This window comes from Aotus nancymaae, unplaced genomic scaffold, assembly GCF_030222135.1.
Source record: "Aotus nancymaae isolate 86718 unplaced genomic scaffold, 86718_ANA_hifiasm-v0.15.2.pri h1tg000036l, whole genome shotgun sequence".
In the NCBI taxonomy this organism is placed as follows: domain Eukaryota; kingdom Metazoa; phylum Chordata; class Mammalia; order Primates; family Aotidae; genus Aotus; species Aotus nancymaae.
Window position 1 is genome coordinate 23913930 of NW_026988450.1, and position 27725 is coordinate 23941654.

The 27725-nt window shown below is 39.8% G+C and overlaps 1 protein-coding gene and 1 pseudogene across 4 annotated transcripts in view; one reads left to right on the top strand and one right to left on the bottom strand.

The window, feature by feature from the left end:
* Nucleotides 1–27725, bottom strand: part of UBE2W (ubiquitin conjugating enzyme E2 W) — a 96637-nt gene that overhangs the window by 35161 nt on the left and 33751 nt on the right. For all 4 annotated transcript variants that reach the window (XM_012450901.2, XM_012450903.2, XM_064384283.1 and 1 more), the window contains 2 exons: nucleotides 13914–14005; nucleotides 7408–7510 (listed from right to left, as the gene is read on the bottom strand). In XM_012450901.2, the coding sequence (XP_012306324.1) occupies nucleotides 7408–7510; nucleotides 13914–14005 (195 nt within the window). The remainder of the gene's footprint in view (nucleotides 1–7407; nucleotides 7511–13913; nucleotides 14006–27725) is intronic.
* Nucleotides 15024–15667, top strand: LOC105716306 (large ribosomal subunit protein uL22-like; annotated as a pseudogene).

A 27725-nucleotide genomic window follows, 5' to 3' on the forward strand; every position in this document is an offset into this window, starting at 1 on the left:
GGAAAATCAGACCAGGAAAAAAAGACAAGATGAGGACATCATGAAAACAGGTCTCGATTTCTGCAATTCATGAATTTTGAGCAACAGAAAAGGGTCTGTGGTAAGGGGGCATAAACAGGAGAGGATTAAAGCTTTATAATTAAGACAATTGTACTTTCAGCACCACTCTTAGTATCAAAAGGGCTTCAAATCAAAGAGACACTGTTCCCTTCCCTCTAAAATAAGTATTTACCCTACTTCTAAAACACTGAAAATTTCCTCACCAAATATTAGTTAAAAATCTCAAAAACAATAACCCTGTGTAACTGGGAGGTTTAAAGGTAGTATAAATCGGGCGCGGTGACTCACACCTGTAATCCCAGCACTTTGGGAGGCTGAGGCAGGTGGATCACTTGAGGTCAGGAGTTCCAGACAAGCCTGGCCAACATGGTGAAACCTCGTCTCTCCTAAAAATACAAAAATTAGATGAGCGTTGTGGTGTGTGCCTATAATCCCAGCTGCTCAGGTGGCTAAGGCAGGAGAATCGTTTGAACCCAGGAGGTGGAGGTTGCAGTGAGCAGAGATCATGCTACTGCACTCCAGCCTGAGCGACACAGTGAGACCCTGTCTCAACAAAAAATAAGTAAAGGTGACATAGATGTATTTGAGATTTGTTCCACTCAAATAGAATGTTATAACAGAAAAAAGGGGTATAACTACTGGACATGTAAAGTAATGGAAGAACTTTATCTTGGATGTAGACACAAAAAGTAGTAGTAGTGTCAAGATACTAAGCTTGAGGACTTCCGAGTTTTGTTTTTTTTTTTGGTTTTGGTTTGTTTTTGAGATGGAGTCTCACTCTATTGCCCAGGCTGGAATGCAGTGGTGTGATCTTGGCTCACGGCAACCTCCAACTCCTAGGTTCAAGCAATTCTCCTGCCTCAGCCTCTGAGTAGCTGGGACTACAGGTGCATACCACCACGCCTAGCTAATTTTTGCATTTTTAGCAGGGGTTTCACCATGTTGGCCAGGCTAGTCTCAAACTCCTGACCTCAAGTGATCTGCCCTCCTTAGCCTCCCAATGTGCTGGGATTACAGCCATGAGCCACCACACTCAGCTGTGGACTTCAGAGTTTTGATGGAGATGGGCCATCCCTCCTAATACCTATGAGAGAAATGTCAAGCTTCTTTCACACTGCAAGATTCTTTTTGATGAGCCCCAAAATATCCTTCCACTCTCTTCTCCTGCTGTAACCCCCACATGTATTGACACATAAAACTACAACAGCTAATATGCTCACAAATCTAAAGAGGCCAAGTCCTTTCACACCTTGCCCTATATTTTTCACATAAACTCTTTGTCCTTTAAGGCCCAGTTCAACCTTGGTTGTTTTCCCTTTTGCTCCCAAAGCATACAATTCAAACTTCAGTTAACTGTCTGTACAGCTGCATACGCCAAAAATCATGGAGTCTTCCATGACTCCTCTCCCTCAGTCATACTCCAAATTAATCCATAAGCAAATCCTGTTGATTCAACCGTTAAAACAGGTCCAAAATATGACCACCTTCCAAAATGTCCACTGCTACCCTTCTGGTGCAAGTCACATCATCTCTCACCTGGGTTACTGTAATGGTCCATCTCATCTCCTTGCACCTTTAGTGCCCTGAACAGTTTTTATGCCACACAACAGCCAGACTGTCCCTTTTACCTTTAAATAAGACTATGTTGTTTCTCTGATCAAAATCTTTCAAAGGCTTCCTCATCTCACAAAGAGTAAAGTTAAAATTCTTACAATGGGCTGTAAATGTCCTATACAATCTGTGATGACCCCTCCAGTCAAAATGATCTCTCTGACTGATACAGTTTGGATGTCTGTCATGTCCAAATCTCATGTTGAAATGTAATCCCCAATGTTGGAGGTGTGAGAGGTGTTTGTGTCACTGGGGTGGATGCGCTCATGAATGGCTTGGTGATGTCCTCGACAGTGAATGATTTCTCTTGAGATTTAGTTGTTTAAAAGTGTGTGGCACCTTGCCACTGACTCTTGCTCTCACACTCACCATGGGAGACACCTGCTCCTTCTTTATCTTCTGCCATGATGGTAAGCTTCCTGAGGCCATCACCAGAAGAAGATGGCAACATTATGCTTTTGTACAGCCTGCACAACTGTATAAACCTCTTTTCTTTATAAACTACCCAGTCTCAGGTATTTCTTTATAGCAGTGCAAAAATGACCTAATACACTGACCTAGGCCTTACACTCTCCTTCCTGTTTATACACTACTCCAGGAACCCATCCTGAATGTTCCACATTTAGAGCCTTTGCATTTTGTCTTCACCTGTTCTCTCAACTCTGTCAAATGGCTTACTCCTGCACATCTTTCAGATCTCTCCTCCAGTATCACCTTCTCACTGAAATCTTTCCAATGACTTTATCCAGTATTTCAATACCCTCATCCCCCTTCCTGTACTTTTCCCCCACCATCTACCATACTATATGTATTTAACTCATTGCTTACTGTCTCTTCCCACAGGAATGCAAACTCCATGTAAGCAGGATTTTTGTTGTTTTTGCAGTTTCAGTCATCACGGAATCACCGGCCCCCAGCACAGTGTCTGTCTCATGATACATGCTCAAGAAATACAGAATGAATATTTACCTATCCAAATACTAAACAGATTATAAACTGTTTAAAGACAGGCTCAATGCCTTTTAAATCTCTGTATTCTCTCTCCTCTCTGAGGAAGAAACAGTATTTGATGCCAAATACATGCCCAATATATGTTGAATTAACCAACCATTTCCCTGTATCCTAAGAAAACAGAATATATACATAGAAAGATATTTTCTGTATGGCTGACAGTAAATGTACATTAGTGGCAAGCAGTGATGAAAAGATGCCTCATCTCTGTTTCCATATTAACTGACAAATTATTTGTTATTATTCTTTCTTTTAAGGCAAATGACTGAGCCAAACATTTCAGAAAAGTGACTTTTTCATCATAAGGCAGGACACAACATGAGATATTAATACAAATAGGAAGAGGAAAAACACAACAAACTATAATGGTGTGTAACAGCCTTACAGATCTCATTTACAGGTACAAAAGCAGTATTTTCACAATGAGATTAATCTATTCTAGAAATATTTCCCAAATTCTACTCTTGTAACTAGTGATAAACTCAGTACTGCTCATGTCATGGAAAGGTGAAAGACTTCTTTTTCTTTCTTTTTGAGATCTGGGGTCGCCCTACACTGCCCAGGCTAGTCTCAAACTCCTGGGCTTAAGTGATCCAGCTGCCTCAGCCTCTCAAGTGCCTGGACTACAGGCATGAGCTACCACACCTAGCCAGAAAGACTAATTTATCTAACAAACGCTAATGCTACAGAGTTTCATCAAATAAAATTGTGAGGGAATTTTACTGCCCTAGAAGACTGATTCCAGCTGCTTTCCCAGGGCAGTGGATCTCTGGAAAATTTCAGTTATTAGAAAAATCTTGATGTCTATAAGCACATCAAGCATTGATGTTTGACCATTATAATTATGTTAAAACCATACAGATTATGTATAAATACATGTTTTAAAATGTTAAAGTATTACTGGCCTAAGAGTAGTTTTGTCATTTTCCCAATCAATGGATATTAGAATATACAGCCTCTATGCCATGAGAGGGACTAACAGAATTAACTGATATTAAAAAAGGAATCCTCACTGGGCGTGCCTATGATCCCAGTACTTTGATAGGCCAAAGCAGGTGGATCACTTGAGGACAGGAGTTCGAGACCAGCCCAGGCAACATGGAGAAACCTTTTCTCTACCAAAAATACAAACAAATTAGCCGGGCATGGTAGTGCATGCCTATAGTTGCAGCTACTCGGAGAGGCTGAGGTGGAGGGAGGATGGCTTGAGCCCAGGAGGCAGAGGTTGCAGTGAGCCGATATCATGCCACTGCACTCTAGCCTGGGCAACAGTGAGAATTTGTCTCAAAAAAAATAAATACATAAATAAATAAAAACAAAAAAAACAGCTAGGCATGGTGGCACATGGCTGTAGTCCCTGCTACTCTGGAGGCTGAGGTGGAAGATCACTTGAACCCAGAAGCTGGAGGCTGCAGTGAGCTATGATTACACCACAGCATAGGTAGGTTACTTTTTTTGATCTACCCCATCAAAAAAAGTGAATTAAAAAAGGAATCCTCATATTTCAAAAAGGGTAAAATAACTGGCCTAGAGCTTTCAAAGGTATCATTTATTCCACAAATAATCTTTTACTTTGAGAGAAAATTACTACATAGATAAGTAGGCATTTTTTCCCACACTGGTACTTGCATCTAATTAACAGTATGGTAAAGGAGGAAAGGAAAGACTTGGGTTTGGGTCTTAACTGTTCTATTAACTAGCTATTACAACATGAACAAGGCACTTCACTTCTACGAGCTTCAATTTCTTCACATATAAAATGAGGATGAATTTACCTCCCCTAACCACTTCATTAAAAGATGTTAGAAGACAAAATCAGAATGGAAGTTAAATTACGAAGTATTATAGAAATAATTGTCATATAGAATGCATGGAGGTGCAAAAAAAGTTAAGTTTGGATGTGACTACACAGGGACTTGAATGTCAGGCTAAAAACTTGATTCCATAGGAAATAAAAACCATTAGGAGGTTTTTACTGTCAGCGGGTGGGGAATTCTGGGGAATGTGGGGTGAGACAGAGTGCTGTGGAAGTGAAGTGGGGGTGGGGGGTATATGTGTGGTGTGTAACCAATGAGATAACTGTGCCTTCAAAGAAATCTAATGGCACCGTAAGAGGATGCATAGGAATCCAAAGACCTAAAGGCTACTGTAACCATTCAATTAAAAGATAAAAACCTGGATTAGGCAGGCACGATGACTCACATATGTAATCCCAGCACTTTGGGAGGCCAAGGAGGTAGGCTTATCATTTGCACCTAGAAGTTCGAGATTAGTCTGGGCAATGTAGCAAAACCCCATCTCTACAGAAAAATACAAAAATTAGCTGGGTGTGGTGGTGGCATGCACCTGTAGTCCCAGCTGCTTGGGAGGCTGAGATGGGAGGATCACTTGAGCCCAGGAGGCAAAAGCTGCAGTGAACTGAGATCGAGATCACACCTCTGTACTCCAACCTGGGTGACAAAAGTGAAACTGTCTCAAAACAAAACAAACAAAAAAACGGACTACAGCACTGACAATAAGAAAGGAGTGGGCTACCTTTCAAATGCAGGAGGGAGGAGTGTAGAAAAAAAGAAAAATTTAATACAAAATAGATAGGTGGACAGTAATCCAGAATAAAGAAAAAAATATTCTTTATTTTGTTATTGGAAAGGTCAAGTCTAGTTGTGTTAAATTTGAGATGTCTGGAGGTACTCAAGTATTTCAACAAGGGTGTGAAATTAAGTCTTAAAAAAAAGAGGTGTTCCCAGAACTGTAGTTCTGGGAGTTAGCTGCTTAAGGCGACTGAAAGTGAAGGAAAAGTGAGAAGAGTAACAGAGTGCTGAATAAAGAACCTAGATAATACCAATGTCAAAAGCGCGGACAGAAATAAAATCAGGGAAGGAGAATAAAATGAATCTGAGGTAGAACGACAGGGAGAAATTATTACAAACTTACATAAATATTAAAAAAGAAATACAATATTATTTTTAAGTTTGATATTCGATTTAGAATTAAATATTAAGGAAAGAGTTTAGAGAACATGTTTTTGACTTGGTTTCATGCTTACAGAAATATTATTTTCCTCTGGTGAAAAATTTGTAAGCTCCCAGAGTAAGCCTTCCCCCACTATCTCCCTAGTCAAAAGCTTCTGAGTTGGTGTGACATAGTCTTCCTTCCCATACCATCAATGAACTTAGTTGAAGATAGACAAATAGGCTGAAGATGAAGAGGGACTGAGATCCCATTGTCTTCACACATTCATAGAAATGATGCTGACCAGCCAGAATGCAACAAGAGAAAGTGATGACAATCTTCTGGAGAGATGTTTGTTTTGACTTTTTATCATAGTCTATAGACGCTTATTATAGACATCTAGAGGTCACAACAACACATACCCTTTCACTTAAAACAATTATGTCTTTATTCTTTACTTACAGCACAATACAAAAACTGACTTCTATCTCTTCTCTTACATGACTAAGAAAAGACTAAGCTGTGTTTGGTATATTGTTTAAAGTAGCAATGAAATACCATTTTCCTCCAAACAGTATACTTCAGCACCCAACAAGCTAAATTTTCAGTATCTGGGAAATATTTCAGGTATTTGGTTCTATATTCCAGAATAGCTCATCAGCTAGCAATACCAGAAGGAGTTGTCATTATGCTTATCACTTTAGCCAACAGATATCAAAAGCCTCAAATTTTAAAAATGAAGTGCTTTGTTAGAATAATTCTCTGAAGAATAAATAATTATAGTAACTCAGTTACTTATCTTACAAAGCCAGAAATCTGCAAGTCATCCTAGAGTCTTCCTTTCTCTAACCTCTGATTAATCATTTACCATATTTAAATAGCTCTCAAAAACATTCCTCTACCACCATTATCCCTTGTCTAAGTATTAAGCTATTAACTAAACTGACTGGGCATAAAATTATAATAATCAGACTTTGGGTGGATGTTTAGATATTTAACATCTGGTGATGTACTCTGCTCTTCCAGTACTAAGAGGTTGCAAAGACTGCAAGTCAATGCAAAATCAAAGTACTCCTTCCAAAGAAAACTTCTCTCTTCACGATGTGATTCTATTATCTGACCTATGGGAAGTGCTTCAGTTATTCCAAAATGCCAACTTCTCCCACATCCTAGAGCGGTTGTCCCCAATACTGCTGGCACAAGGGACCAGTCTGGTGGAAGACAATTTTTCCATGGATGGGGTCGGGGGTTGGATGATGGTTTTGGATTAAACTGTTCCATCTCAGATCATCAGGCATTAGATTTTCATAAGGAGCATACTACCTAGATCCCTCACTTCTGTAGTTCACAATAAGGCTTGTACTCCTATGAAAATCTAACGCCACTGCTGATCTGACAGGAGGCAAAGCTCAGGCAGTAATGCTGCTCACTTCCTGCCGTGAGGCCCTACTCCTAACAGACCATGGACCAGAACCAGTCCAAAGCATGGAGGTTGGAGACCCCTGGCCTAGACACCTGGTTAGATTTCTATTCCCTTTTCTGCTAGCATTTATGGATAAGAAACAAGCAGAATAATTTTAGAAGCACAAATGCAGTAAAGCCCTAATCCCAATGAAGTGTAATGTTCATAGTATCTTGCTTATATTACAAATAAGATATTGAAATAACAAATCCGTCTACATACATATAATTGATTTATATATTTTTACTTAGTCAGACATCACTGGCATTTAGCTATCTTAAAAAAAAAAAAATTTAAAGCAAGGCAATTACCTGAGGAGAGTCAAAAGGATATCGACTACTAAATTTAAATAGAAGTTGAAACTTTTCCCCTTCATATAAGGTACCTGGTGCACCTTCCATGTCTACAATCCACCTAGAATAGAAAAGGCAAATTAAAAACTTAAGATAATACAGACTGGGGTAAGGAGGAGAAAAGAGAACACCAACTACTTCCTATACACTAAGCACTGGGACAAGAGTTGTTTATTCACAACAGCACATGCCAGCCTCACAATAACTCTGAGTGAGTGTTAATACTCATGACATATCCCTTTCTCTGACACTCAGGGGTTAAATAACCAGATGAAGGTGAGACAGCTAGCAAAAGACAGAGCCAGGTCTAAAAAAGCAAACAAAATAAAAACTCAAACTTAGGTGTGCTGACACCAAAGCCCGTGCTCTTCCTACTTGATTTTATACTACCTAATTTTTCTAAAATATCATTTCTCCAATGCTGATATTATGTATTTTACACATAATATCAAACTAATTAACTGCCTTTCTGATTATTACTGGTGGAAGCCATGGAGAAATACGTATAGACAATGACTACAGAGAACTATACCTGTCAGACTTATTTTTCTCATCAACATTCTAGAGAAGATTAACAGGGAAAGGGGAACTAAACTGACATCAGTCCACTTACTCTGAGAGTTAAGGAAAGCTTTGTAGGGCCCTTCCTTTATCTCACACTATCTTTCAATTGTTTAATAAAGCCCAGAATAGATTTCTATGGCATCTATGCAAGCCTGCTTTATTTTCATATGTAACAATCATAAATATAAATGTGTTTTTATTTTTAGTCTATATACTATTTCTTGCTATTTTAAGATGGGGGAAGAATAAGGGATAATGACAAGCAAAGATAACAGGACAGCAGCCAAGCACGGTGGCTCAAGTCTGTAATCCCAGGACTTTGGAAGGCTGAGGTGGATGGATCACGAGGTCAGGAGATCGAGACCATCCTGGCTAACATGAAACCCCATCTCTACTAAAAAAACACAAAAATTAGCTGGGCATGGTAGTGTGCACCTGTAATCCCAGCTACTCAGGAGGCTGAGGCAGGAGAATCACTTGAACCCAGGAGGCGGAGGTTACAGTGAGCCGAGATTATACCACTACACTCCAGCCTGGGCAACAGAGCAAGACTCTGTCTCAAAAAATAAAAGAAAAAAAAGATAACAGGGCAGCATTAGAAGCAAAAGTGAACTGAAGTCATTAACAATGAGTTCCTATTTATAGCTCTGTCACTTATAATTATTGTACCCCTATCCAGTTCTCTTGAACTATTCAGGTATTAAACTTTGTTGTATTTTAAAATACAAGAAAACAAAAGGAAGACAGAAAACACAGTGCTGGGATTCTAGTCATCACCACATATACCATAAATTCCTTTAGGAATATGTAAAATGATAAATATGCTTATTCTCTAAAAGAAATCAGCTACAGTATACAGACTCTTAAGAACATAGCTATTCATTTTTAGAATGCATGCTGAGTACCATACATGGTAATGAAAGATATGACCACAGACCCAAGAGACAATATTTGATAGTGAAACTAGACAGTTATAACTTAAGTTATACTGAAGTGGCAATTATAATTAATCTTAACTAGTTCTGTAAAGCCTCTCCAGTTTTAACTACCTCAATAATAAAACAGACAATAATTACCTCACAGTGTTGCTGGAAAGATAAGTGACCCTACATATGTAAAAAACCTAGCACATTCCTGACTCAGAGCCAATGCATGGTAAATTAAATACAAGACAAAAGCTGCATACAGAACAAAAAACTATCTCTCTCTCTTTTTTTTTTTTTGAGATAGTCTCACTTTGTTGCCCAGGCTGGAGAGCAATGGTGTGATCTCGACTCACTGCAACCTCCACCTCCCGGGTTCAAGTGATACTCCTTCCTCAGCCTCCCAAGTAGCTGAGATTACAGGCATGCACCACCATGCCCACCTAATTTTTCTATTTTTAGTAGAGACAGGATTTTGCCAGGTTCCTCAGGCTGGCCTCCAACTCCTGACCTCTTGATCCGCCTGCCTTGGCCTCCCAAAGTGCTGGGCTTACAGGCATGAGCCACCACGCCAGGCCCAAAGAAACTCCCCCTTTATATATTAGGTCCTTCATAGTCTTTTAAATTCCTATTTTTCCACACACATCAACTAGGCAGTGATATTCCCAAGAAAAATGGTGGTCTTTCGTTCCGCTTAAATTGTAATTTTAGGACACAAAACATAAATTTACATATGATCTATACTAACAAGCACAGCTTTTAAATAAGAGCTAAGCAAGTATCTCATCAATCCTTGTAGTATCTGTTTGACAGGTCAAAGACAGCATAACTTCCAAGAGTTTCAGGTACTTTATAATAATTTTTTATTTTTTGAGAGAGGATCTTATTCTGTCACCTAGGCTGGAGTGCTGTGGCACAATCAGGGCTCACTGCAGCCCTGACCTCCTGGGCTCAAGTGACTCCCACCTCAGACTCCCAAGTAGCTGGGAACACAGGCGCACACCACCATGCCCAGCTAACTTTTTAAATTTTTCTTTTTTTAAGTAGAGATGGGGTCTCCCTATGTTGCCCAGGGTAGTCTGGAACTCCTGGGCTCAAGGGATCCTCCCACCCTGCCTCAGTCTCCCAAAGCATTGAGATTACAGGCACGATCCACCATACCAGGCCTAATAACTTTTATTAGTTAATAAAGTAAGATGTTTAGTGTAGAAACTTCAGAAAAGTATAAATAAAAATCACCCAGTGATAACCACTGTGAAAGTTTTTGGGGGTACACATCATTCTAGTCATTTTGTTTCCTAGCCTATATGAAATGGCAGTCCAATAGCTGTATTTTGTGCACACTTAAATTACATAAATTTAAACCATCAGGGTTTGTGATTCCAATCATGAGCATATGCCCCAGATTAAGGATGTGATGAGACTACATGTGTTGTTCTTTTAATCAGTCTCAGTTCTTTAACACCTGTGAGTACCTAGTAATCTGTAATTCTAATGTTTAAGCATTAGAATGTTTTATTTCTTCATACATCATGGTTCCTAATCAAAGACACAACCATCTATTCCACTCTGGAGGAAAAACTGGCTTTGGTAGATTTATTAAAAGAGAATACATACCAATAAGGTCTTACTTAGGGATTTTTCAAAGATAATTATAACTATACAAAATTTTTACCTTACATGCTGACTGTAGACTATAACTCAAGTGATGCCATTTTTCACTGCACTGCCTTGATAAATCTTTTCCATATTATTGATATTTATACCATTCCCAAATTATCCCTAGAATTAGTAATGCTGAAATGAGTATAGTTAGTTCTAAGTCTTTTTCTAGATCTGTTCCTTTCTTAGGATGGTGTGTAGTAGGTCAAATAGGATAGTATTCACATTGTTTAAGGTCTCGATACATGCTACCAAATTGTCTTCCAAAAAGTTAAAAAAAATTTTTTTTTCTGTGGGTTCAAAGTAGGTGCATATGTCTATAAGGCACATAAGGTATTTTGATACAAGCAAACAATGCATCAGGGTAAATGGGGTATCCCATCACCTCAAGCAGTTATCCTTTCTGTTACAATCCAATTATACTTTTAGCTATTTGAAAATGAACAATAAATTATTGACTATAGTCACCCTTTTGTGCCATCAAATACTAGAGATCTTATTCATTCTATTTTTTGTACCCATCAGAAAGCTTCTTAATGTGCTTTCAACATCCTCTTTATGTATCTTCCACTCCCATATCCACATTTCATATACTCTTAAAAATCTGCTTCTTTATAAGACTATAAGATGGCACAAAGGTAAAACTTTTATGGTTCATTTACAGTAAATCATTAAATCATTTTAAAAGAAAAATTCTTACCTGACCAATATCTCTAAATGATAGGATTTACTCTACAACAAAGGTATTGTTGCTTTGGCTGCTATAATTTGTGGTACTACCTGGTAATCTATTAAAATGTTTCTATTTGTAAAAACTTAAAACATTCCTTCAACTTTTTATAAATTATTGTGTTGTATGGTTTCCCCATTCTCTCAAAAAAGTAAAGGATGAAAGAGGAAGTAACCTCATTATTATCAATTTCCTTGAGAGCTATAGAGACAGCTAATATAGAGACTCCAGATACTCTGAGGTAGGCTAATAAAAGGAGAGAGGAAAAGGATTAAAATGGGGCATAATCTGCATCAGGATGAAAAAAGCGTCAGTTTCATTTGAATAATAATATGCAACACAGCTGGGTGCAGTGGCTCACGCCTACAATCCCAGCACTTTGGAAGGCTGAGGCAGGAGGATCACCTGAGGCCAAGAGTTTGAGACCAGCCTGAACAACATGGAGAAACCCTGTCTCTACTAAAAATACAAAAATTAGCCGGGCGTTGTGGCTCATGCCTGTAATCTCAGCTACTCGGTGGGGAGGCTGAGGCAGGAGAATCGCTAAAACCCAGGAGGCAGGGGTTGCACTGAGCCAAGATGGCACCATAGCATTCCAGCCTGGGCAACGAGAGTGAAACTGTCTCAAAAAATAATAATAATAATATGCAACAAATGCCACTCTAAATGTATGCTCCATTTTTGGTTGTTTTAGAATAAGAGTTTCATATTTTCTATGTATGATATATACAAAAAAATCAGTTTAAAACTCAACAATATATATTTTTTTTTTGGAGACAGAGTCTTCCTCCATCACCAGGCACCAGGCTGGAGTGCAGTGGTGAGATCTTGGCTCACACTGCACCCTCTGCCTCCTGGGTTCAAGCAATTCTCCTGCCTCAGCCTCCCAAGTAGCTGGGACTACAGGCGTGCGCCACCATGCCCAGCTAATTTTTGTATTTTTAGTAGAGACGGGCTTTCAGCATGTTGGCCAGTATGGTTTCTATCTCTTGACCTCGTGATCCACCCGCCTCGCCCTCCCAAAGTGCTGGGGTTACAGGCGTGAGCCACCGCGCCCGGCCAAACTCAACAGTATTTTTAAGTGATTGTTATAGAGCTAAAAATATGTATTAACTTTTTTCAAAAGAGTCTACACATCTATTCATAATATTCTTGAATGTTTTTAAAGCTCTGACTCCTGTCTTAGGTACTGATACAAATGCCAATGTCAAAGGTACCCAGAACTGTTCCCTCTGCAAGTTATATGACTTTTGGTCACTTATACTCCCTGGACCTAGACTACACTAAATATTTGAATTGGCTCATTGTCCTACAAGTTGGTTTACAGCCAATTTTTACCTTATTGGCTACTTTTCTTGAGTTTTTTTTTTAGTGAAGGATAAATTATTTTAGATTTCTCCAAAATTTCAGAACATTTACTACAGTCTAACAAAATTATTAAATAAAAAAGATAAGGAGACTGAGGTGGGCGGATCACCTGAGGTCGGGAGTTCAAGACCAGACTGACCAACATGGTGAAACCCCGTCTCGAAAAAAAAAAAAGATGATTAAGGACTGATTATACTGGTTGTTGAGATTTTAAGATGATAACATTAAAAATATTTCAGACTCAGATGTTCGTTTTTCAGAGAGGCAACTCTCTCTACTTTTCTTGATGTATCTGGGAAGGGCTTTCTGCTCCAATCCCAAGGAAGGACCTGAATTAGAATACTTCTGCGTCCCCTCCTATCCCTCACTTTCTTTTTCATTCTCATGGCACAGATTTTTATATATTCAATGACATTGCTGAGAGTCACACTTTCTCTTAGTTGCCCTTCTGTACAGGATGCAATTAATGTTTTTAGGGCATGGGATATCTCTTGACTATTACTTTCTTCATATCCCTAAAATGAATATTTTTAATTTGATAAACATCCTCACACCAAACGGTTCTTTAATATTATAGATGAGAATCACTTCATAAACAAAGTCAGACAAAAACAGTGAAATGCTACTCAGTTAAACAAAACTTTTTAAAAATTTACCAAAGAGGTCGGGCATGGTGGTTCACGCCTGTAATCCCAACACTTTGGGAGGCTGAGGCAGGCAGATCACAAGGTCAAGAGATGGAGACCATCCTGGCCAACATGATGAAACCCTGTCTCTACTAAAAATACAAAATATTAGTTGGGCATGGTGGCAAGTGCCTGTAGACCCAGCTACTCAAGAGGCTGAGGCAGAAGGATTGCTTGAACCCAGGATGTGGAGGTTGCAGTAAGCCAAGACAGGGCCACTGCACTCCTGCCTGGCAATAGAGCAAGACTCTGCCTCAAAAAAAAAAAAAAAAAAAAGAAAAGAAAAGAAAAATTAATTTAAAAAATTTACCAAAGATAGTTAAAAAAAAGTTTTACAAATTATGCAATAATGTGTATAATATGATACTGATTACATACATATAAATGCATAGAATAAGATCTGTTTACTGTATTTACCTCTTGGTGAAAGAAAGATGAAATGCGAAAATAATTTTGTAATTTTAAAAAGTAGGTGAACATTCATACATTATCGATAACAAAGAAAGAGTAGTTTAAAAACTAAATACTTACTGTGTAATTGAATTCTGAACACTCTTTTCATTTAAAGTCATCCCAGGTGGTGGATCATTTTGCAAAGCCAACAGTTCTTTCTGTAGTCGTTTCTAGAAAAAAAAAAACAGTTTTTTTGCAAAGCCAACAGTTCTTTCTGTAGTCGTTTCTAGAAAAAAAACGACAATAATAATTCGTCCTTTTTGTTTGTTTGTTTTGAGACTGGGTTTGTGTCACCCAGCTTGGAGTGCAGTGGTGTGATCACAGCTCACCACATCCTCAAACTCCTGCGCTCAAGGAATCCTCCCATCTCAGTCTCCCAAGTAGCTTGAGACTATAGGTGTACACCACAATGCCCAGTTAATTTTTTTTTTTTTGGTAGAGACAGGGGTTTCACTTTGTTGCTCAGGTTGGTACTGAACTCCTTAAGCGATTTTCCCAACCTCAGCTTCCCTAAGTGCTGAGATTACAGGTGTGAGCTACCACACTTGGCCTGTTTTAAAAACAACATCCTTCCAGTTATCCTTGATAATATCCTTCTTCAATCTGAAATTATTGATTAAACTTCCTCCAAACGTCCATATCTTTCCCATTTACTAGTCCCTTATATATTCTATATACCTATTGCTCAAAATTCGAATAGCCTGTCCTATAATTCACAATCTACTGTCAAACTATTTCAACACTACAGCTTCCAGGCAGCTGAACAGGAGGAGCTTCCTGGAGGGTGGCACTCCTGGAAAGGACATGGAAGCTCCACATTCCTTCCCTCGTGCATCTCTTCATCTGTATGCATTATGATATTCATTACTATAAACCAGTAAATACATCCATGACAGTAACAGTGGTTCCGACAGCAGACACCAGAGTCTCAAGAGCAGAGCCAAATGGGTGGCTTTCCTGGAGAATCTGCTGGAAGACTTAGAAGGCATGAAAAGATTTAGAGAATTTAAACATAAAAATATCAATGAAGAAAATATTTTGTTTTGGCTAGCATGAAAAAATTTTTTTAATGCATGATAAGCAGATGCAGGAAAAGGCAAAGGAAGTCTATATGACCTTTCTGTCCAGTAAGGCCTTGTCACAAGTCAAAAAAAGAGTCAGTCTTTGCTCAATCAAAAGATCCTGATGAGTTCTCCCAGAAGGCACCGTTCTTCCTCTTTCCCTAAGCAGCCTGAGGTAATCTGTGAAAATGGTTCGCTATTCACTTGATCCGGAGAAACCCCACAAAGTCATGCAAATCAAGAGGTTCCAATCTTCGTGTTCACTTTAAGAACACACGTGAAACTGCCCAGGCCATCAAGGGTATGCATATACGAAAAGCCACGAAGTATCTGAAAGATGTCACTTTACAGAAACAGTGCATACTATTCCGATGTTACAACGGTGGCGTTGGCAGGTGTGCCCAGGCCAAGCAGTGGGGCTGGACACAAGGTCGGTGGCCCAAAAAGAGTGCTGAATTTTTGCTACACATGCTTAAAAATGCAGAGAGTAACGCTGAACTTAAGGGTTTAGATGTAGATTCTCTGGTCATTGAGCATATTCAACTGAACAAAGCACCCAAGATGCGCCGCCAGACCTACAGAGCTCATGGTCAAATTAACCCATACATGAGTTCTCTCTGCCACATTGAGATGATCCTTACTGAAAAGGAACAGACTGTTCCTAAACCAGAAGAGGAGGTTGCCCAGAAGAAGAAGATATTCCAGAAGAAACTGAAGAAACAGAAACTTATGGCACGGGAGTAAATTCAGCCTTAAAATAAATGCAACTAAAAGAAAGAAAAAAAAAAGAGAGATCCTGGAAGAACCACATCCTCTGATGTTCCGGGAACTCCAGACTAGATCTTCAATCTCATGAGGTACAACAGCTACAGTTTATTCTTAAAGTTTGACTAGATTTCTGTTGTTGTTGTTGATTTTTTAAGAGACAGGGCCTCACTCTGTCACTCAGGCTGGCATGCAGTGGCATGATCCCAGCTCACTGCAGCCTAGAACTTCTGGGCTCCAGCCATCTTTCTGCCTCAGTCTCCCGAGTAGCTAGGACTACAGGTGTGCAATACCACGCTTGGCTAATTAAAAACAATTTTTTTGTAGAGACAGGGTCTCACTATGTTGCACAGGCTGGTCTTGAACTCCTGGTCTCAAGTGATCCTTCCACCCTGGCCTCTCAAAGTTCTAGAATTACAGGTGTGAGTCACTGTGCTGGCCCTGATTTGCTTTTAAAATACAAGTAAACTGTAAAAGAGGAGAAAGTTCAGCCTGATGCTCAAACTACAAGTAGAAAATCTTCTAGAATTGTTAACACCAGTTCCCAAAGACTGGCAGATTTATGAAGGAAACAAGTAGGCTGGTGTGGTGGCTCATGAATATAATCTCAGCACTTTAGGAGGGAGAGGTGGAAAAACTGCTTGAACCCAAGAGTCTGAGACCAGCTTTGGCAACACAGTGAGACCCTGTCTCTATTTTAAAAAAATAAATAAAAATTAGCCAGGCATAGGGGCATGCACCTGTACTCCCAGCTACTTCAGAGGATAATGCAAAAGGATCTTTTGAGCCCAAGAAACCAAGGCTGCAGTGAACTGTAGTTGTATCACTGCACTACAGCCTAAGTTAGAGAATGAGATTCTGTCTCAAAAATAAAACAAAAATAAGAAAAAAAAAACATAATAAAAAGCAAAAAAACTTACAATTGCCTTGTTATGTACAAAAACTGAAAGGTACAAAACTCTTCAATGGGATATGTGTATTAACTGCTTGACCAGTTAAGTTTTGCACAATGGCTAATCCTACATTTAAAAAAATTGCTTTGAAGTTTCAGTTCACAAAACGATTTCTTCCACACTGGAAAAAATATTTCAACACTGATGCTAAAGCAGTTTAAAAAAAACTTTCAACACTAAAGCAGTTATGAATAATAGCCAGTTATCTATAAAACATCAAGACTTCATAGCTACTATATTGAGGTTATAGGTTGAATAACCCTTATCTGAACTGCTTGTGGCCAAAATTATTTCGGATTTACCTGATGAGCATCCCAAATCTGAAAATCCAGAATCTGAAATACTCCGATGAACATTCCCTTTGAGTGTCATGTTGCTACTCAAAATGTTTCAGATTTCAGAGCATTTCACATTTCAGATTGGGGATGCTCAACCTGTGTAAGATCTTAACAGCTTGGGTTAAAAGTGCTTAAAAGGGCTGGGCTTGGTGGCTCAGGACTGTAATCCCAGCACTTTGGGAGGCTGAGGCAGTCGGATCAGGAGGTCAAGAGATGAAGACTATCCTGACCAACATGGTGAAATTCCATCTCTACTAAAAAATACAAAAATTAGCCGGGCGTGGTGGTGCAAGCTTGTAGTCCCAGCTACTGGGGAGGCTGAGGCGAAAGAATCATTTGAACCGGGAGTCAGAGGTTGCAGTGAGCAGAGATTGCACCACTGCACTCCAGCTTGGTGTCAGAGCGAGATTTTGACTCAAAAAAAAAAAAGTGCTTAGAAGTTTTAGCTGTGCTTCCTTTGCTGCTTTCTAATTATAAAAGCCACGGTTCTCCATAATCCTTAAAGAATGTCATTTCACAGACAAGCTTTCCAGAGAAGTTCTAAAAGTAACCCTTTACGCAAAAAGCCTTTTGAAAATGTTAGGCTTTGTGATGAGAATCAAATCAGAAGAAAAAAAGAAAATAAAATATTAATAAAATGTTAAAAGATTCTATATATATAATTTTTAAAAAATTTAAGTAATTTAAATCTATAATCTATTTGTTTTCTTAAATAGGATCACCTGCACATGGTTTAATATTTCAAGGTTATTGTTACGAACATCATTTCTAGAACATCATAATACAACATATTATGATCTGAGATATGTTGAGATTTTCTTCTTACATACTAGGTATCCTAAAATGGCTATGTGTTTTGCATACTTATTTGTACAGCTTTTTATTGTATGCCTCTTCCCTTGTTATCATCAGTGTCCATTCTTTTTCAGTGTAGAACAAGGCAAAAACAAAACAAAACAAACAAAAAGCACAGTAGTCCCTAATTTATGAACTATAAAACAACCAAATAAACAATGTTACTAAAATTGCATGCAAGATTATAAAGATTCTTACTATGTCTTTTTTTTTTTTTCCTCAGAAATAGGGTCTCACTAAGTTGCCCAGGCTGGAGTGCACAGGCACAATACCACTACTGATTGGCACAGGAACCTGGGTCATTCACTCTTCCTGAGGCAACCTGGTGGTCCCTCACTCCAGGGAGGTCACCATAATGATGCCGAACTCAGTGTGGACACCCAATCAGCATAGCACAGTACAGCCCAGAATTCCTAGGCTCAAGTGATCCTCCTGCTGCAGCTTCCCAAGTAACTGGTACTACAGGCACCACCACTGCACCCAGCATAAGTCTTTTCTTAAAGTGAAGAAGACAAGTATGGATACTTGTTCATTACTTAAGAGTTCTCTGCTTAAAAAGTGGTTCCTTCAGGCTGGGTGCAGTGGCTCATGCCTATAGTCCCAGCACTTTGGGAGGCCAAGGCGGGCAGATCACCTGAGGTCGGGAGTTGGAGACCAGCCTGATCAACATGGATAAACTCCGTCTCTACTAAAAATACAAAAATCAGCTGGGCATGGTAATGCATACGTGTAATCCCACCTACTTGGGAGGCTGAGGCAGAAGAATTGCTTGAACCCGGGAGGCGGAGGTTGCTGTGAACCGAGATCATGCCATTGCATTCCAGCCTGGGCAAAAGGAGTGAAACTCCGTCTCAAAAAAAAAGTGGTTTCTTCTTTTTTTGAACAGTGAAATATTACTATCAGTATGGTAATGTTTCTAGGTCTTTTCAATTTATGACACTTTAAATAAGCTTAGCCATCCAACACCACTAAAGATAGAAAACTCTGTTGTGAATCGCTGTAACAGACTTTAAATTTGCTTAATTTGTTTTGAATAAAGACAGACAAATTTACGGCAAATTTCTTTTTTTTTTTTTTTTCTTTTTTAATATGAATAAGACACAGGTATTGAATGCAGGGCATAATTGAAAGGGAATACATTCTTGAACACTAATATTTTCTTTTTTTTTTTTTTTTTTTTTGAGAAAGAGAGAGAGAATAGGAAGGAGAAAAAAGGAAGAGAAAGAGAGAGAGAGAGAATGGGGAGGAGGGAGAAGGAAAAGAAAGAGGGAGAGAGAATGGGAGTATTGCTTTCTTGCCCAGGCTAGAATGCAATTTAGTAATGGGTATTGAAAACCTCTTTTATACTGATAATTATACTTAATGATGTAGTCAGGAAGGAATAAGGGAAGAAGATAACAAACAAACAGCCAACCAATATTTAATTTAAACCTATGAAATGCTATGCGATTACTGAGGAGTGATTTACTTCCAATTATATAGTCACCTTTGGAATAGGTGTGAGGTGGTAATGTATATTTTGTGTATTTGAAGTGGAGAGTACTATAAATATTTATTAAGTTTACTTGTTCCGGGTCTGAGTTCAAGTTCTGAATATCCTTGTTAATTTTCTATCTCGTTGATCTATAGAATCGTTAGCTCTTCTTGTTGCATTGATCCTTTTGCCATTATGTAATGTCATTCCTCGCCTCTTTTGATCTTTGTTGCTTTAAAGTCTACTTTATCAGAGGTGAGAATTGCATCTCCTGCTTTTTGTTTATTAGTTTATTTTTACTCTCTGTTCAATTGGTAAGTCTTCCTCCTTCTCTCTGAGTCTTTGTGTATTGTTTCATGTAAGATGGGCCCGGATGCAGCATACCGATGGGTTTTGGCTTTTTATCCAATTAAAATATATATAAGTTTAATACCAGCATTTGATGCTAGCTGGCTGTTTTGCCCATTAGTTGATGTGAATTTTTTATTGTGTTAAAGTTCTTTGCTTTTTGATATATTTTTGGAAAGGCTGATTTTGGTTGTTCCTTTATATGTATAGTGCTTCTTTCAGAAGCTCTTGTAAAGCAGGCCTGGTGGTGGTGAACTCTCTAAGTACTTGTTTGTTCGCAAAAGATTTGATTTTTCCTTCGCATATAAAGCTTAATTTGGCTGGATAGGAAATTCTGGGTTGAAAGTTCTTTTCTTTAAGGATGTTAAATATTGGTCCCCATTCTTTTCTGGCTTGTAGGGTTTCTGCTGAGAGATCTGCTGTAAGTCTGATAGGTTTCCCTTTATGGGTAACCTGAACTTTCTCTCTAGCTGCCCTTAGTATTTTCTCCTTCATTTCAACCCTAATAAATCTGGCAGTTATGTGCCTTGGGGTTGGTCTTCTTGAAGAATATCTTTGTGGTGTTCTCTGTATTACCTGGAGTTGAATATTACCCTGCCTTGCCAGGTTGGGAAAATTTTCCTGAATGATATCCTGAAGAGTATTTTCCAACTTGGATTCATTCTCTTCATCACATTCAGGTACACCTATCAAACGTAAATTAGGTCTTTTCACATAGTCCCATATTTCCTGGAGACTTTGCTCATTCCTTTTCATCCTTTTTTCTGCATTCTTGTCTTCTCGTTTCATTTCACTGAGCTGGTCCTCGACTTCTGATATCCTTCCTTCTGCTTGATCAATTCGACTGTTTAAACTTGTGCATGCTTCGCGAAGTTCTCGTGTTGTGTTTTTCAGCTCCATCAATTCACTTATATTCTTCTCTAAATTGTCCATTCTCATTAACATTTCGTCAAACCTTTTTTCAAGGTTCTTAGTTTCTTTGCATTGGGTTAGAATAAGTTCTTTTAATTCACAGAAGTTTCTTATCACCCACGTTTGGAAACCTGCTTCTGTTATTGGAACACCCGTGTAATCTATTAAGCCTTGTTCCGTTGCTGAGGAGGAATTGCAATCCCCTGTAGAGGGAGAGGCATTCTGATTTTGAGTATTCTCTACCTTTTTACGCTGGTTTCTTCCCTTCATTATATATTTGTCCGTCTGTCGTCTTTATAATTACCGACTTTCTAACTGGGTCTCTGACGTCCAACTTGTTGATTCCCTGCGCCGAAATCTGAGCAATCCACTGAGCCGGCCAAAACAGCGGTGTTAAGATTGATGGTGCTTTTCTGCCCGGGAATCTCCGGACTCTGCACCAAGAACTGGCGTGCTAAGGCACCAGCAAAACCGCCACGCCGGCCACAAGAGTCGCCCTGGCGACCCGTGGAGCTCCTCCACTGGGAATCTCGTGGTCCGTGAGCAACTAATATTCGTCTGAAAGTGTGGCGTCCTCTCGTTCTTTGCGCTTTCACTGGGAGGTACGTGCCCGAGCTGCTAATCATCAGCCATCTTGGATCTCTCTCCCCGGCAAATTTCTATGTTAGAGTAAGGTTTTCATTATTTTCTACTGATATTAACAAATGAGGGTTCTGTGATCAAGTATATTTTTTAAAAAACTGGGTCAAACAAGAATTGGCCTCTTCAACAGAACTTTTCATATACTAACTTGTACAGTGATTGTCCAAAGGGAGAAAGATGACATAAAGAGGTTTCCAAAAATAGCTGGGCACAGTCATGCATGCCGGTAGTCCCAGCTACTCAAGGGACTGAGGCAGGAGAATGGCTTGAGCGTCAAAGTTGAAGTCCAGCCTGGGCAACACAGCAAGAACTTGTCTCTAATAAAATTAAACAAGGCCAGGCATGGTGGCTCAAGCCTGTAATTCCAGCACTTTGGGAGACTGCACTGCAACCTAGGCTACAGAGTGAAACTCCATCCCAATAAAATAAACAAAAAACACAACAACAACAACAAAGGAGGTTTCCAAAGATAAAAGAACCTTTTGAGTATAGAGCATCTCAAAGAAGCTTTATCAAGGATCATATTTTGGGAAACACTGCTGCAGAAATCTTTCAGATCTTGAGAACTTTACTAGGCCAAGAATGATAGCCCTTCTTAGTAGAAGCAAGTATATAAAGGAGAATCAATCTGTATAGCTACCAAGCAAAACACAAGAAAACAAAAGCAAACTAAAAAAGGCTTTATTGGTATCATTATCCCTGATCTCCTGAACACAATGGTGAAGTCTCCCCACCCTTAGACTTCTTACATCGCCACAAAGAAATGGATCTGTGGTAGCCAACTTTCAGGAGAATTTCCAATGAACTGTAAAGGTCCTAGTAGTCACACCCTTGTGTACTTCCCTCCCAATGGAATACAACAGAAATAGTATGTCACTCCCAAGATTAGATTATTTTTAAAACTATGGTTTCCGTCTTGGTAATTCTCTCTCTCAAATCACTTGCTCTGGAGGAATCAAGCTATCATGCTGAGAAGAGCCTAATTTAGAGGCCTTCCATAGTGAGGAACTGAAGCCTCCTACCAATAACCATATGAGTGATTTGTAAGTAGATCCTTCAAGTCAAGCTTTCAGATGACTACTGCCCTGGCCAGTATCTTACCTGCAAACTCAAGAGGGACACTAAGCCAGAACCAACCAGCTATGCCTCTCTGATTCCTGACCCTTGAAACTGTGAGATAACATTTGTTGCTTTAAATCGCTAAGTTTAAGGGTTTGTTATGCACTGCATAACACTTACCTATCACTATAGATAATACAGGACCACTGCTCCATCCTCCCCTCCATCCCAGAAGAGACTGTCATCTACTTCCTCATCAATATCACTAAGTCACAATCTAAGACATTCACTGGACCATGTTTTTTTACTGAGGGGGTGGAGTTACATTAAAAAAAAAAAGACAATTCATGCCAGCCCCCAGCCATCTTAGCTACTAGGCAATAAACTGCCTTGCATATTCACATTCTTTGCAATAGAGAGAGATCAGCCAGCATTTGGGGAGTTAAATGAGTACATACATTCAAAAATAGAACATTTTTTAAAAAGAAACAAATAGTGGAAGGTCAAACAAAGTGTAGTATCTATTTTGCAGGTTCATAAAAACAGAGAATTCACCCTTAGGTGTATCCTTCCGGGAACAATAGTTCATTAGACAGGGAAGGAAAAATCCTGAAGTCATGATTCTAAGAAACTAGTTCTAAGTTTCCCAAATGTGGACATAGAAGAGCTGAAGAAGAGTATTTAAAGAGTCACAATGTAAAGACAAATGAAAACTCACATTTTGTTTGTAAATATGAAGAACTAGTATGACCTTTTAGAAGTCATATAATCCAGAAAGCTACAAACACATGAGGCTGCATTCACCATACAACTGAAGACAAAATGTTAACAAATTTGATAAGAAACACTAGTATTTAGGACAGAACACTAGCTAAAGCAATGACACCACTGGCTTATAAAACCATCATGGCAATACTGCTTTCTCAGGCGGTAGGGAAAATGACAACTACAGACTGAGATAACTACAAAATGGAAAATAACTGCAGAATTAAAGCAACAGAAACACCCAGAAACCATAGAGGAAAAAAGGGAAGAGGACATGAAAAATTAGTGTTCAAGTAGTTCATAGCCAAATGTTACCCTTGTCTGTCCCTAAATTGGTGAGGTATAGGAAAATTAATCACAAATATATTACAAATATACCACTGTCCTCTAAATCTAAGACACACAATCAATTGTAAGATGTATCATTATTTTATGTAACATCAGGAAAGAAAAACTGCTGCCAATTAAACAATGACACACAATTAATAATACATATCCTAGTTTGAAAGATGTTAAAATATGGAAAAAATGCATTTAAAAAAATTAAGTGTGTAAGGTGGAATGGCTCATGCCTGTAATCCCAGCACTTTGGGAGGCTAAGGCAGGCGGATCACCTGAGGTCAGGAGTTCGAGATCACCCTGGCCAACACAGTGAAACCCTGTCTGTACCAAAAATATAAAAATTAGTCCGGCATGGTGGCACGTGCCTGTAATCCCAGCTACTCAGGAGTCTGAGGCAGGAGAATCACTGGAACCCAAGAGGTGGAAGTTGCAATGAGCCAAGATCATGCCACTGCAATCCAGCTTGGGCAACAGAGTGAGACTCTTATCCTTAAGAAAAAAAAAAAAAAAAAAGGCTGGGCATGGTGGCTCACACCTGTAATCCCAGCACTTTCAGAGGCCGAGGCAGGAGGATCACCTGAGGTCATGAGTTCAAGACCAGCCTGACCAACATGGAGAAACCCTGTATCTGCTAAAAACAGAAAATTAGCCGGGCATGGTGGCACATGCCTGTAATCCCAGCTACTCAGGAGGCTGAGGCAGGAGAATCGCTTGAACCCAGGAGGCAGAGGTTGCAGTGAGCACCACTGCATTCCAGCCTGGGTAACAAGGTGAAACTCCGTCTTAAAAAAAAAAAAAAATTCTGAAGTGGTATTAAATTTCCCTAAGTCTACAGTACCAGAACTACTTGAAAAATAAAACTTCATCAATTATGTTTCTGAGTAAATTTTTTTTTTTTTGACAGAGTCTCGCTCTGTCACCAAGGCTGGCACCGCAACCTCCGCCTCCCGGGTTCAAGCAATTCTCCTGCCTCAGCCTCCTGAGTAGCTGGGATTACAGGCACACGCCACCACACCTGGCTAAATTTTGTATTTTTAGTAGAGACGGGGTTTCACCATATTGGTCACACTGGTCTCGAACTCCTGACCTTGTGATCTACGCACCTCAGCCTCCCAAAGTGCTGGGATTTTACAGGCATGAGCCATCGCGCCCGGCCGAGTAAATTTTTTAAAATGATTTAAAAGTATATACTTTGTAGAGATGGGTTTTAGCCATGTTGCCCTGGCTGGTCTCAAGCAGTCCTCCCACCTCAGCCTCCCAAAGTGCTAGGATGATGGGCCTGAGCCACTTCGCCCAGTCCCTGAGTAAATTTAAATTCCCCAAACGATTCTTATCTCTGTATTTAACACCTACCCCAAAACACATGCCTTCAGCAAATCTTTAAATATGCACTTTATTCCCAGAATTTGCAAATGAGTACACAGATATAAAGGCGTAAATTTATTTGCAAACGAATCTCGGCCCAGCAGAGACTGTTCCCTTTTTCTTACTCTTCCATCCAAAAAAGCCAGCCAGGTCCAGAATTTACGTTCTTTGTAATTCTTACATGTTTTGAAGCATCTCAAATCTGAAGTAAATCTGAAAACTCTAGCCCCTATCTTGTGTTGGCTCAAGTCTGCAAAGCACCCAGGAATTTGAACTCTTCAAAGATACCCAAATAGGTTTACAAATTCAGTAAGAGGATTCTGACACATCTAAATACCACAGAGATCAATGATTACACACTATTAGAATTGGCTGCTGTCTAGTTCTATATAGTTCAGACAGCAGCCAGCTCCCTTTCTCTCCTTCCTCACCATAAAAATAAATCAATGATATGAAACCACACTTATTTACTCCTTTTTTTTTTCCTGGTAAGAAAACCATCTACAAATTCCATAATTAAATATTGTCAATGACAATGTACTGGGACATACCACAAAATGGAATGCCAAATCCATATGTCATCATACCATGGTTAAAAATCTCTACTCTAGATCACTACAAGAGCCTGGGTTATGTGACCCTCAACTTAACAGTGACACCAGCCAAGGCATCATAGCTTACAACTGTAATCCCAGCACTTTAGGAGGCCAAGGCAGGAGGATTATTTCAGCCCAGGAATTCGAGACCAGCCTGCACAACATAGTGAGACCCCGTATCTAAGCAAAAAAAGAAAGAGATGATACTGGTTCAGTTCCTAAAACTATTTTCTACTTGAACGCATGTGAAGGACTGCTCCTGATATTTACTCTCCCCTATGACTGGGACTTACTACAGGGGTTGAGGAGAAAATTTATATAACATCAAAAAGATGCCCAGCCTCTAACTGACTGCTTTCTGGAACTAATCAGACTGACTGTGGGCCACCACTTCATTTACATGAAGTGAGCACCAAGTCGCCAATGGGAAATCTCTAGTAGGTATTTGGACCTAAGAATATTTCATATCAAGGCTGGGAGTGGTAGCTCACGCCTGTAATCCCAGCACTTTGGGAGGCCGAGGCGGGCGGATCACGAGGTCAAGAGATCGAGACCATCCTGGCCAACATGGTGAAACCCCGTCTCTACTAATAAAATACAAAAATTAGCTGGGCATGGTGGCACGCGCCTGTAGTCCCAGCTACTCGGGAGGCCGAGGGAGGAGAATTGCTTGAATCCGGGAGGCAGAGGTTGCAGTGAGCAGAGATGGCACCACTGCACTCCAGCCTGGCACCTGGCGACAGAGCAAGACTCTGTCTCAAAAATAAAAAAAGAATATTTTGCGTCTGGGGCCCCTGAGTGGCTGCTCCGATTGCTCCAACCCTGTGGAATATAATTCATTTTCAATAAAGCTCTGCTTTTGTTGTTTCATTCTTTCCTTGCTTTGTTTGTGCATTTTGTCCAATTCTTTCTTCAAAACGCCAAGAACCTGGACAACCTCGACTGGTAACAAATGCCTGTACTTACATATTAGTTTAAGTTTGATATTTCAGAGAGCTGAGATGATAGGTAAATCAGTACTGAAAAAGCACTACTACTTAGTTCTTCAGTAGGGAATATTACTGTTTAGAATGAATAGTACATCAAATGAAATGCTCCTGGTTGTTTTGTATCATGAAAGACATTTTTTAAAATGCTCCTAGTAAAAAAAAAAAAAAAAAAAAAATGAGTATTTTGGCCAGGAACAGTAGCTCATGCCTGTAATCCTAGCACTTTGGGAGGCCAAGGTGGGTGGATCAACCTGAGGTCAGGAGTTTGAGACCAGCCTCACCAACATGGTGAAACCCCATCTCTACAAAAAAAAAACAAAAAAAACAAATACAAAAAAATTAGCCAGGTGTGGTGGTATACACCTGTAATCTCAGCTACTTGGGAGGCTGAGGCAGGAGAATCACTTGAACCCAGGAGGCAGAGGTTACAGTAAGCCGAGATTGTGACACTGCATTCCAGCCTGGGTGACAGAGCAAGACTCCATCTCAAAAAACAAAAACAAACAACAACAATAAAAAAACAAATATTTTGGGCCGGGCGTGGTGGCTCACACCTGTAATCCCAGCACTTTGGGAGGCCGAGGCGGGTGGATCACGAGGTCAAGAGATCGAGACCATCCTGGTCAACATGGTGAAACCCCGTCTCTACTAAACACACAAAAAATTAGCTGGGCATGGTGGCGCGTGCCTGTAATCCCAGCTACTCAGGAGGTTGAGGTAGAAGAATTGCCTGAACCCAGGAGGCGGAGGTTGCGGTGAGCCGAGATCGCGCCACTGCACTCCAGCCTGGGTAACAAGAGCGAACTTCCATCTCAAAAAAATAAAAAAATAAAAAATAATTTTTTTTTTTTTTTTTTTTTTTGAGACGGAGTTTCGCTCTTGATACCCAGGCTGGAGCGCAATGGCGCAATCTCGGCTCACCGCAATCTCCGCCTCCTGGGTTCAGGCAATTCTCCTGCCTCAGCCTCCTGAGTAGCTGGGATTACAGGTACGCGCCACCGTGCCCAGCTAATTTTTTGTATTAGTAGAGACGGGGTTTCACCATGTTGACCAGGATGGTCTCGATCTCTTGACCTCGTGATCCACCCGCCTCGGCCTCCCAAAGTGCTGGGATTACAGGCTTGAGCCACCGCGCCCGGCCCAAAAAATAATTTTAAATAACATCCTAAAAAGCTCATTCATTTGTTTTCTGTGTTTTTTGGTTTTTTTTGGGTTTTTTTTGAGACAGAGTCTTGCTCTTTCACCAAGGCTGGATGGTGTACAGTGGTGCAATCTTGGCTCACTGCAGCCTCCACTTCTCAGGTTCAAGCAATTCTCATGCCTCAGCCTCCCGAGTAGCTGGGACTCCAGGCATGCGTCACCACATCTGGCTAAATTTTGTATTTGCAGTAGAGACAGGGTTTCACCATGTTGGCCAGGCTAGTCT